At 35.8% G+C, this 13,552-nt stretch overlaps 1 protein-coding gene across 1 annotated transcript; it reads left to right on the top strand.

Moving 5' to 3' along the window:
- Positions 1–6,372: 6,372 nt before the first annotated feature.
- On the top strand, positions 6,373–13,059 carry LOC104884211 (uncharacterized). The gene is made up of 2 exons (XM_010668822.4): positions 6,373–8,026; positions 12,604–13,059. Exons 1-2 carry the CDS (start codon positions 6,677–6,679, stop codon positions 12,775–12,777), a joined length of 1,524 nt encoding a protein of 507 aa, XP_010667124.2. The 5' UTR covers positions 6,373–6,676; the 3' UTR covers positions 12,778–13,059.
- Positions 13,060–13,552: the final 493 nt, after the last annotated feature.

Raw genomic sequence — 13,552 nt, 5'->3', positions numbered from 1 at the left:
TTTGTCATCCTCACAAATAATATTGAGTGTCTTGCAACTATATTAAAAGAATGATGTGTATATATGTTATATATAAATAATTTGAAAACATGTGAATAATTTGCTGAACATGATGTACCTTACTTTGCACCTAAATAAATCGCTGATAGAATAAGCTTCAACACGTGAAATAATCTCAACGACAATTTCTTTAGGGAAGCATTCTAGTATACATATATTCCATCCGGTCTTTATTAGTTTACCCATTTTGACTTTTGACACTATTCACATACATGACTTTGACTATCTCTTATAATTAGAATTTAAGGAAAAATATAGTCATGTGAGATCTTGTTGGATTCGTCTCAATGTGTATTATCCAAATATCAACTTTTTGTAATTTTTGCTTATCGAAAATTAATTAACGTTCAAATTAGTGTCACAGCAAATGTGCCCCAAAGAAAGGGGTAAACTAATAAAGTCCAGAGGGAGTATTTCGATATTGAGGCTTCATAGTAAGAATTAGTTTAGGCTATTTGGCTTTATGAAATTTCAAATCATATAAGTTGTATAAATAACTTATTTATAAGTACAATAAATTTAGGCCTCAAGAAGACATTATATATATGTTGATTTTTATGAAATAGTGCTAAACATATCTATGTTATTGGATTTATTTATAGTACTTTTGTTTTTTTTAGGAAAATATAATGTTATAGTTGCAATAATTATTTAATAATATCCTTTTGGAGGAATAAAAGTTAAAAATTTATTTATTCGAGTGAGCAAGAATTTATTTTGGGCACGTGTTGGGAATTTTTTTATTATTTAATTTTTATTATGTGATTAAATTCTTCTTTTTGTTTTTCCATGTGTGTGTTTTGATGCGAATATTTTCTCATGGATGATTATGTGGTTGCTAAAGAACATGTTGTGTTGTACTTGGAACTGTTGGGAAATTGTTTGTTGATGCGATCTTGTTTGATCAAATTAAATGTTGTCTTTTTAGATTGGCATATAAGTTGTATGGAAACCTAAAGTAGAGTTACATTAATTTCAGGTCACGTAATAGGATGACTTATAGCAACAACGACTTAGCTACTGCCATTCGCCTCTTGGTGGAAAAACTAACTCAGGAGAGAGTTGAGTGTCCCGATACTGCTGGGGACATGTTTTAGAGGTTAGCTAAGGTTAAGCCACCATAGTATAAGGAGCAAGCTTATCCTACCTTCCTAGAAAACTGGATTATGGAGTTTGAGAAAACCTTTAGGGATGTGAACTGTCATAAGGGTATGAGAATGCGTCAGGCTGTGCTGTGAACTTATTAATTAGAATATTTTTTATGAAACGTTTTTCTCCGTTTATGATATGCATATTATAAACGAAATTCACTACTCATATTATGTCATTCAAACATTATATGACCATTATAACATAAAAAAACAACAACAAGATATATTATATTTTACCATAATCGAATAATACATCTAACATGAAAACATGAAAACTCCTTCAACATAATCGATTAGTACATTGAAAAAAGGAACTAACATTTGAAACAACTTCGATTAATACTAACAAAGGTTATTATTTTTGCTAGCTAATATAGTAGTAGCTAACAAATACATCTTCATACTTCACTTCTCAATAAGAGATTCCAAATACTCAACGGTACACTTTGCTTCTTTTGTAGCAACTTCAATAGCATTATGAAAAGAGATGATCATACCAATGTAACCCATAGGTTCCACACCTTCTTCTTCTATTTTATCTAAACTTTGAAATGTAATAAGTTTCTCATCAATCATGGACTAATTTTCCAAGAATTCGAGCATAATATTGTTAACCTCTTTCACATGCTTAATACATTTCGGATCCATTGGAAAGATGATACTTTTTATATGTTAAACTTATAATATATGAAACTTCAAATGAGGGGAATTTTTTGTAAGGAAGAAAACCCATTTTTTGGAGGTGATGAAATGAACAAATAAAGACCAAATTGGTCTTTATATAGACTCCAAATGCCATGGTTTTTCTAGGTTAAATTTATTGTTATTTGGTATGACAATGCCATTAACTTTGTTAGGTAGATTTTTAGCTAATGTGATGAGGACCAAGCAATAATATAGTCAAAGGTAGTCAATGTATCTATACATAGAATATAAATGCTTTGAAAGTGATGAATTAAATTGTTGGTCAACATGTGAATACTCAAAATTATATTGAAAATGATAGAGAATCTTAGTTCAATATCATTGTCATAATTGGACATTATTCGAAATTTTAATAGCATAAAAAAAAATACAATAACAAAGAACATTTAAAGTGACTTTTGGTCAAACTACATTTTTTGCATCAATTGAAAGATAATTGAGAAACACTTTATTGTTAAGGCGGCAACACTCCGTATTGTTTAAATAAATGTTTTCAAAATAGTCATCATCAACTTTGCAAACTCTTGGAAGAATGCATTGTAGATCATATAACATGATCATATTCCAAAAATTAAAATATTGATGATATCTATCTATTGTTGTCTTGACATCTTCAACATAAGCCCAAACATCATTGCTTCTATTGATATAAAATGTGAACATACTGGACACATTGTGGAAATAAACATGTCCACAAAATAGTGTTAAAACCATAGATTCAATATCGAAGAATTCAAATATTAAATTTTAGGTGGCCACTTTTTGTTTGGACTATGGGATTGTATACGTAACACCCCCAAAATCCATACACGTCTACGACTACGACGCATCGACTTTGGGAGTGTTACAACCGCGATGAAACGCAAGGCTTAATAAGAAAGAATGTTAACTCAAAACGTTGTCTCGAAAACTGGAATATAGTGGAAATAAAAATGTAACTACAACTCGGGAATCATCAACGACCCCTTTTATTCAAAGCACAAACCAATTAAGTAAATCATAATAATTTTATAATACTTAATTAAAATGCTTTGAAGTTCAAAGACTAATGACTATCCCCCGTATGCTCGATATCATGGAGCAGCACCAGTACACCTAGTCTGCTCCCCATTATAGCATCAATGGCTCATCACAGGTCAACAAACACATAATAACACACAATCAGCTATGCTGAGTACATAGTAAACCATTGAATGCATATAAACCTAAACAAAGCAATAATGAACAATCCTAAGCATGATACTACAATAACGTTACATCCTTTACTCTTTATTTAGTTGGCAGCGAACGGCCACCGTCATCTTACTAGAATCATACCGGCTACTTAATCCTTAATAGACAGCTTGGTCTATTAGATGAAATGAAAATACGGTTTCGTTCCGTCTCACACCCATCACCTTAGTATGCATACCCCCAAGATCGTACGGAACCTTCCGCCTACTTTAGTTATCAAAATTTATAAGGACACTACTGTCGTCACAGTAGGCCTGCGTAGGAGTGTAGAACAAGTCCCACACTCCCCCCATTGTTCATTACTGGTAGGGAGTCCAACTACAAGTTTATTGCCATAGTTTATTCTTAATAATGTCTACTCATATCACAATAACATTGAATCATTTAACATGTTCTCTTAGTTACAGTACTCAAATCTTTTCTCTTGTAACACTCTTGTTACACCATGGATAAGATATTACGAATACATTGCTCATGTTCATAACACGATAGAATTACGCATTTCAAAGCCACATATCAATTTCCAATCATAAACATGTTACCAAACAATCTCAACAATCAAAACGTTCCCTATCATGATTCTAGGTTCCGATAGAATAAATCACAACCTAATCATGATACTAGTACTTGCAACTAAACTGGTACGCGTACGTACCTTGTAACGGAGAATTTTCGCTATCTTAACCAAACGTTCCGCTTATGAAATTGGGACCTAAACGATTAAGTAAGTACTTCAGTGCTACGTCCTTGATAATATTATTAACTAATACGTCACTAACTATAACGACTTATTAGTAATTCGAAGTATAAACGATAACTAATCTCATTGTTTATTAACTTCTTTTTCTTTTCTATTTTATTGAACTTAGCATCTTTTAAAAGTCAATTTTAGTGAGAAAACCTGATTTTAGTTAGTGTAATAATCCACTACCTTTACCAAGTCCATTCAAGCCATATGTCCAATTAAGTCTTATGTTCAATACTCCAAAATCAGGTTAGTTCGAATACCAAGGTTATAACTTCCAACTAATGAACAATAATATACTTTCTTTACTTCGCACCTTACTTAATTACAATACCTTAAATATGATTTACAACTTAATCCGATTAATAACTTAAACTAATTATACAAACTTAATTAATTAACTAATTTACTCAAATTACAAATTAATTAACTTACAACTTAAATCAATTAAAAACAGTATATACAATATTAAAACTAATATAATATATACTATACATATTAGGTTTTATACCACTTAATCTTGCCGGCAACCGAATTCCGGCGACCGACTTCCGGCAACGACGCACACCACACGTCGCCTACTCGCGCGACCAAAACACCCACACCCGCTCGCGACTTCCCACGCACGTCTCGCACAGCACGCTCACGCAGCCGCCAACTGGTTCGCACTGCACCTCGCACAAACCCCTGCGACTTCACACAACAACCTTGTCGCACAACCAGCCTCGCACAAGCCTTCGCACCAGCCTCGCACAAGCCTTCGCACCAGCCTCGCACAATCCCTCGCACCACACTTCACACCCTCAAACACACCACACACGTTGGCACAGCCTCGCGGCGCGAACCGCTCGCACAGCACGATCGGTTCGTTGCTCGCACCCTTCGCACAACCCGTTTCCTCGCACAACTCTCGTCCTCTTGCACAACACTCGAACTCACCACACAAGACGACGCACAATCCCGGTCGTCACTCGCTCGCACAACACTTCGTCGAAGGTGATAAGAGAGAAAGACAAAGAAGAGGGAACAGCGAGGGAGAGGAGAGAGAATTTGAGAGAGAATAGGGAAAAACGGCTGAGAGAGAAGAGAGATAGAGAGTTAGGGTTTTTTTCTGATTTTTTTGTTCTTATTCTCTCTATTTATAGTGTGGCATATCTAGGTCTAGTGGGACTCGGTTTGATCTTTTAAATTCCGAAATTAAACTAAACCGACCTATACTAGAATTACATTAAAGTTGTAACGTACTCAAACTGTATTATTATTATTCTATTATTATTATATATATTTTTTTTGTCAATAACACTAAAATACCTTTCAATTATATTCTTTATATTTTCTTAATTATAAATAAATAACTCCAAAAATACGGAGTATTACAGTATAAGGTTTTATGGAGGGCATGGTATTGCTTTTGAGATGGGAAATGAAGTTGGCATGACAGTGCAAATTGAAAACACGGAAAAGAGTAGTGATGATACATGACAAATCGGTACTATTTATACTAAAAAAGAGCTTTGTAAAACATGTACTTATTTTCGGATATTTATGTGAATTGTGTAATTGATTGACCGAAATTATAGTTGATTGCTAATTAACATAAATCATCCATGATTGATATTTTTATTTCATTACCATATATGAATTACAAATGCAAAATCGAAAGTACATCAAATGAGAATGAATAATTTTCGGCCAAATTTAAATGGAATGGGAGATTATAAAAACCGACCTTGCCTTTTTTATTCACAATTTACGCTAATCATCCCTAATTACCTCAAATTACCCATAATTAAGGCATATAATTTCTGAAATCTTGTAAATTTCGGATTCACCCAAGGCCAATCCGACGTGGACATCCTATATGATAATTTTACATGAGTTATGCTCCACAATTTCTTGGTGAATATGAGCTTGTCACGTAGAATTTAGGATTTTGCTTTAGATAATCTCTATTATATAAGGGAATGGGGGGAGCAATGGTGTCCTATTTTGAAATGCCTATTTTGCCCCCCTTCCCATTCTAAATTACAATTTCTCTAACAAACCAACGGGGACTTCAAACAAAAATACCAAAAATATAATTATAACAATCACTAAAATGAGGAAACTTTATAAAACTTAAAAATTCACTTACAAACTACAACCTATGAAAAAATTGACTTGAAATCAAAGTGTCCACTTTCTTTACAATTTATGAAGTATTGTACTCAATTCAAAAATCAACTAAAAAGTTATAATATTAGAAATCATAAATAAATTCAATAAAATTTCTACTTTGTTCATAGAATTTAACTTTGAAAAGTAAAAAAAAAAATAAAAAGAATGGTGAGAGACTTAAGTGACAAAAAGTCAAAAATTAAACCAATCAAATTTTGCAACTAAAAATAATTTTGTAGGTCTAATATTCAAATTTTGACTCTTGTCGAAGAAAATCGAGTTTATGTTTCAAAATAAATTCAAGCACGCATCGCATACTCTTTAATTCAGCACTAGACATATGGAGCATCTGCTGCATTGGGTTGTTAATTACAGGCTGCTCCATCTGTCAAAATTCTCTCTCTCATTCCCACCAATTTCTCTTTCCTACCATCTCCGGTTCACGATCTCATCTATGGTGTTGAGTTGATTAGATCACATCAACATCAGATCTCTTTGAATTCTTCGTCATAGGTACATTTCAAACTTTACTTTCACAAGTTTCTTTAATTTTTGCAAGGATTGATTTGGCAACAAAAATATACTGATTATATAGATAGATAGATAGATAGATAAAGAATACTCGATGAATTCGAATTACGGGAAAAATAGTATGAACAATTTTGATTTCGATTTAGGAATTGGATCGAATCGTTCTAAATCCTTAAATGATCAGAAGAACAATTCGAATTCGAATTCGAATTCTCATTCATATATGTCATCTAAAACTCCGTCGTTTTCACAACCGAAACCTGGCGCAACGACGCCGTATTGGCAGCCAGGAAAGCCGTCATGGACTCACCAACCGGCACCGAGTAACACCGGGGTGACTCGGTCCGAGTTGGGTGGTCCTTCCACTATGGTGGGAGATATTTTTGGAAAGAGTTGGAACTCGGCTGCGCCCACCACTGGGCAGAGCACAAACATTGGGGTTGTTAACAAGAATCCTAATTTGTTTGGTGATTTAGTGAGTTCTGCATTGGGACAGAACAAAAGTAGTAGTAATGTTCCGTTGAAAAATGCTGCTCCGGTGAAGAGCTCGTTTTCGATGGGGGGTGTGGCGGATTCGCTGCCTAAAAGTAGTAATAATAATGTGTCAAAGAATGGTGGTGCTGGTTTGGGTTCTTCTCAGGGATATGGAAGTTTTGGGGGTACAACTAATAGTAGTAGTGTTTATGGAATCAATAGTGTGAACAAGAGTTCAAGTATGGGTGGTTCTTCAATGCGGAGTGCTGGAGGTGGTGTTGGAGGTAGTGGAATTGGAGTGGGGATGAGCTCGAATAAGGACCCGTTTGGTTCATTGTTTGATTTATCATCGAAGACTACTAGTGGTGGTAGTCATAATTCGTCTACGAAAGCCACAGCTTCCACGTCTTCGGAGGATTTTGCATTTGGGGATTTCCAGAACGCGACAAAATCAAACACATCTACATTTCCTTCTGGAAACAGTACTTCCTGGGGAGCTAATTCTGGTTCAATCCCAGAAATGGATAATTTTGCCACTCAGAACCCTGCGCCTGTACAATCTACTGGTGGTGATTCATTTGACATGCTCTTCTCATCATCGACGACTGCTGGTGGCAGCAGTGGTGCTGCAGCATCACATAGTGTTGCTAGGGGACAACAGTTTTCAGGTGGGGATGATTGGGGTTTTGATTCGGAATTTGTAGGAGGACATGATGGGGGTAATACTACTGAGATTGAAGGTCTTCCTGCACCTCCTGCTGGCGTTTCAGCTTCTACTGCAAAGGGTAAAGGTTTGGATAACTACAAACAGGGGCAATTTGCTGATGCCATAAAGTGGCTTTCCTGGGCCGAAGTTCTTCTAGAGAAAGCTGGTGAGACTGCTGGAACTTTTGTGGAGGTCTTGACTTGTAGGGCCTCATGCTACAAGGAAGTTGGGGAGTATAAGAAGGCTGTTGCTGACTGTACTAAGGTATACTTTTCTCCATTAACATGATAATTTTTGCATATGCTATCCAATTTGTTTCTTGATCTGACTTTCTTATATGCCTGAGAGTTGCTCTGGATTTATCGTTATTGTTGTTTTTTATCATTCTTTGTCTGGTATGTCTTATCGATTAAGTTCAGTTTGTGGTTCTTTTAGGCATTTAATTCTATTTATATATATTAGTGGGCCAATAGCTCTTCACAAGTTTGGAATGTCGGAACAGCTATAACTTCATCTAAGATAAGTAGAGCTAGAGAGGGTGTTCATTTTCTTATAGGCTACAATTGATCCAGCATATCTACCTAAATGCCTTAATGGTTATGTAAGCAAATTGACAATGACACCCTGAATTTGATGGTAGGTGAACCTATTTTGCTGAAGCTTCAAACAAAGTCAAACCCTGGACTTTTGTTTTTTCTCCTCTGTTGTGCTTGTGTATGGTGAAAGGATTTCATCAAGAATAGAAACCTTACATAGTGTTTAGATTCTAGAGTCTGATATATTATCCAAGACTATGCTCCACTGATATATGGAGTATAGTCTTAACTTCAAATCAAATACACGACAAAAAATATTATCTTTCTTATTTGGGCGGAATAAAGGATTTCAGTGTTTGAAGTGGGCAATAGGATATTATTCAGGATGAATGAAACTGGCTCAGCTGTAGATAATTGAGTCTAGTTACTTCTTTTGCACTTAATATGCTACATGAAACTGTGCATAGAGGTAGTCCAAGCCTCCAAGGACAAGAGAATCGATAGGTTTTATGGATGAACATCCTGCGATAAACTGATATAGGGAGAGGGACATTTAAGGTAATAGCTTCATGAATTAGTAATTAGTGGCCTAGAAAATAATTTGGCTACAATATGAACTTTGGAAATGGAGGGAATGAGAGAAGGGAAGGCGTGGAAAATATTGAAGTGTTTTAGTAGTTTATTGGGAGAGATTCAAGATTTTCAAAAGCTTGAAATTATCATTTTTTTTTCTGCAACTTTCCAGTTACCAATTCAAAGTCCATTTTCAGTCCTTGTTCATTTTCATCAGATTTTTCCATCAATGTCAGTTCATTACACACCCTTTTACCTGTTTCTTAGATATAAACTATCACAAGGTCTTGATGCAACATGGTATTTTGTATTATCTACCTTGTTTAGAATCTCCATCCCCTCCGAAGTTATTTGATATCTTGGTATAAGTTTTGAACTACCTTATAAAGTACTAACTTTGTGCCTATTGTATGCCGCGGTGCCTGGCTTAGATAAAGCGTTTTTGCTATCTCGACTGGACATGTCGTGGTCCTGGGAGCGCTTTTTAAAACTAAGATTTTAAGCTGGAAGTCATTTGAAGATTCTTAACATTGAAATAAGCTGAATTATAAGCATAAAAGAGATAGTTTAATCATTCATCTGTGCTCCTAATTGAGAACTGCAATGAAATCCTAATAGGAGAGACTATCTTGAAAGCACCAATCGCCTCTAGCCTCTTAAACTCCAAACAAATGAAGGGTTTGATTTACGGTTTTTTGTTGAAGTAATCTCACTCCATCAACATAGGTTTTTTCTTGATTTTGCATCCTAAAAGCCTTGGTTGGGTTAAATGTAAAGCAACATTTTGTTTATTGTTTTCAACGCATATTTCTCTTTGCTCTCTACAAAAGCGGCCAAGGTGCTACCCCTAGCCCTCGATAAAGACAGCTGGATAGAAACAGTTGTCTTAGGGTGTTAGGTACTCTTTCTAAGACTCAGATTGCTTTTGTCCCCAAAATCCTCTGCCTTTGTGATTTCTATGTAGCAATATATGCTCCTTCTTGCCCAATTTGTTCGTGTTATTCCTAACTCCCTTCGTCATCTTTGGTTCTTTGGGCTACTTCTAAAATCACTGTGATTCCAACTTTCTACTTTCTTACTAGTGCATCTTGCGGTCACTGATGCACTTGCTAGCTGATTCTGCTTTGTCGTGTACCCTATATCCGCAACTGCAACTATTTTGATCTTCATTTTAAATCTTGGTGTTCACACATTTCTTAACTTACTATATGTGCTACACCCATCTTTTGAATGTGATCCTTTCCTAAATTTTCAACATTACAAACCATATGATACCACAAAAGTGGTCCAAAAGAATCTTCTCCATAACCTTAGAGGTTCATCATGGTTATAGTTGCTTTGAGCCACTCTGAGTCAATATCTTTAATTATAATTTGTTTGATTAATACGAGATTTTAAGCATGCTTTAGCACTTCAGATTTTGAAGATGTCTCCTCTTCTTTGGTAAGATGTCTCATTCTAATCAACTTCTCAGCTCATCTATCTTTGGCATGCTTTAGCGGATAATGCAAGGAGCGTTTCCAAGTGAACAGACAAATGGGAGAGGGATCTTGTTTATCGGTGACAAAATTATGTATAATGACTGAAAGTTTGGCTTCTCAGCATCTCTAGCAATGCCTTGTGGTCCTTCCTTTGTAAGCTTGGGGTTTAGCTAAGCAGTTAGTAGAATCTGTCATTTCTAATCTACTTCAGTTCCTCATCTACCTTTGGTATTTGTAATCGGGATAATGCAAGGAGAGCTTTGTTGGAATGTTATGTTAGAGAGTTTTAAGTGAACGGACAAATGAGAATGGGATCATGTTTATTGCTGGCAACATTACATATCAGGACCAAAGTTCGGCCTCTCTGCATCTTTAGTAATGCCTTGTAGTCCTTTCTTCGTAACCTTTGATGGGTATACCTGAACAGTTAGAGAGACAGAGAGTGAAGGGAGTTTGGGAAAGGAATGGAGAAAGGAAACAGGTTTACGGGGAAACACCTTGTAAAAATTGGTGTAATGGTTTCAAGGAGCTCTTAGTAAACAAGCTTATATGGGGATATTTGGTATGGGGGCTTTAGGAAAGGGGGAGGAGTATGCTAACCTTATTTTCATGGTTTAGTCTTCGGTATTCGGTTACCTAAAAACGCCTTGATTTCTCACCCACTTGGGAGGTAATTGGTGCCCTTTTGGTATTAGATATGGGTTGGCTCTGAATCCCAAGGGTTGACCTCATGTATGCATTCCATCATACAAGTTAAGAAGAACTACTTGTTTTGGATTATGATATGGCATCTCATTTGTACCTGTAGCTTTCTGAGAATCAGGTGAGCTTTGGCGAGAAAGTCAAAGAAGTGTAAACCAAGTGTTTGTTTTGATTGACCTATAATCACATGAGGATTAGGCCTTTTCATCTTTGCAGCAATAGCAGATGAACTAAGGTCTATCTAGGATGACATGCACCGGTGTATTTCTTGTGGATGATTTTCTTTGGTGGAGACTAGAGTTGGGTTAAGTTATACTGGTGTAATGGAGGTAAAGGGGTTAAGCTAAGTAATGACCAAAAGTCAACTAAGCATGTAGTAACAATGGATGGCATAGATTTGGTCTTGAAAGGAGTTCTTTAAGTACTATGGGCTGATTTTACAGAGGTTTGGAGACATTGACGAAGATGTGTCTCATAGGATGCACTTAGCGTGGCTAAGTGGAGAGATGCAACTCAGATATTGTGCGATTGTAGCGTACCTTCAAGGTTGAAGGGAAAATTCTGTAGGACGACTATGTTATGATATATGTCCAAGTGCTGGGGTAGTTAGGAAGAATCTTATTAGGAAGATGAGGGTAGGGGAGAAGTGTTTTTCACATGGATTTGCAGGAACAATTTTTAGAGGGAATTCAGAATAGACATATTCCAAAGGTCGGAATTGGGATATTGAAGTTAAGATAAGAAGATAATTGGTTACGTTGGTTCAAACAATAGGCTTTTGCCATTGTTGAGGATTGTACTCTTGTTTGCCTAGTTGCCTGCCATGTTCAAACATTATCACATCCATTATGGAAGCTTCATTAGACTTAAAAGGCATACGTTCAAGTCCCCAATCTGCACTATTTTATGGATGATCTGGTTGGATAGGCAATGAGGCATGATAGGATCCTTTTGGATTGAATGTCTAGTTGGGCTTCTCTGTGGTTTTTAGCCATGTTCAATTCGCTTCTATATGGGTGCATGCTTATGAGGATACTGTTTGATGTAATATGTGAATTCCCCCTCTCTGCTTTTCAGCTTATTTTGGGGACCTTTGATATCCCCCCCCCCCCCCCCCGCCTTTTTTTAAGAAAGCATTTTCTTGTCTGATAAAGAAATGACCATCTCTTTTCCTGAGGCCAAAACTCGTTTGCCTTTGATCTAAGTGGCTTATGCTACCCCTAAAAAAAACTTGCTTGATGCTTCACCATAGTGACTTTAATGCTTTATCTGATTGATGGGTTGTATTGGCCTCTAAAATGATAAGGGAAAAGGACTAGTTTAATTGGTAGCCAGGCCCACACATAAGAGGTTTTTTAGTGTCTAGTGTCTGTTGGAGTCATTATTGCACTTCAGTTGAGAATTTGTCACCTTCTTGAGAGGAGTTATCATTGTATTACGATGTCTGAGTTTGGAGCAACTCAGCAGCATGGAGCAATTTTCAAATAATTCTTTCTATGCTATTGTTAATGCTAGCAGACCTGGTAACCTGCAATGCTGTATGATACAGGTCCTGGACAATGATGGCGCAAATGTGGCTGTGCTCGTACAGCGTGCACTCTTGTATGAGAGCATGGAGAAATACAGACTTGGAGCAGATGACCTTAGAACTGTAATGAAACTTGATCCAGGGAACAGGGTTGCAAGAAGTACCATTCATCGTTTGAACAAAATGGCTGATTAGGAATGTGTTACAAAATTTTATACCTTCATGTTTATAGGGTTATGATAATAATGCACTATACCCGTTCTCCAAAGGGTGCTATGCATAAAAAATGCTACCCAGTTTATACATGTAATGTGCCTACCTGTATCGGTGTCACATGTATGATTTACTGTATTGTCTTTCAGCTTGTTTATCATTTACCGTCACTATTTTTTTTGTTTTTTTTTTTGTACTTCCTAGTTTTTTTTTTTCAAATGTAACGGGTCTTTTTCGTCTATTACATTGAGACTTGTTTTCTTCCGGTGGCTGTTAAAAATTTGTGTCTACTGTACTTTGTTCTTGGTGGGCTATTGTTGATCAAAGTAAATGACAATCTTCGGTTTTATATAATCAGACCGGTCCCCCGTTATTAAATAGTACCACTTTGACTATTTTACTTACTAGTTTTATATGCACACGATGTGTGCGAAAATACGTACTTTTTGAATTGTTTACGGTTTTCTTTTTGTAATGCTTTTTTTTATTTTTTTATTAATTAGGTAGTTTCCTTTTCTATTGTTACTTTTTTTTAATTAAAAAAAGTAGTTTTTTTTTATTATTATTATTTTTTGGTGTCCTACCCCTCTTGACATATATAATAGAGATTTCCAAATGTTGCATGGAAATGAAATTGGGAAAGGGACGCGACAAATCGGGAAACACCATTTTCTAATTTTTAAAAAAGGGAATTGTGGAATAAGAAATGCTAAATAAAAATCTTATACTTCCTTTATAACAAAAAAAAAAAAAAAAC

This window comes from Beta vulgaris, chromosome 3 (genome assembly GCF_026745355.1).
Source record: "Beta vulgaris subsp. vulgaris cultivar EL10 chromosome 3, EL10.2, whole genome shotgun sequence".
NCBI classification, from domain to species: Eukaryota; Viridiplantae; Streptophyta; class Magnoliopsida; order Caryophyllales; family Amaranthaceae; genus Beta; species Beta vulgaris.
The sequence above is the reverse complement of the archived record's forward strand: the minus strand, read 5'-3'. Positions and strand labels throughout refer to the sequence as shown.

Excerpts from the sequence above, each read along its gene's own strand:
- LOC104884211 (XM_010668822.4), top strand. The coding sequence starts at position 6,677 with ATGAATTCGAATTACGGGAAAAATAGTATGAACAATTTTGATTTCGAT. Across the intron at positions 8,027-12,603 it reads CTGTTGCTGACTGTACTAAG|GTCCTGGACAATGATGGCGC; the intron begins GTATACTTTTCT and ends TGTATGATACAG.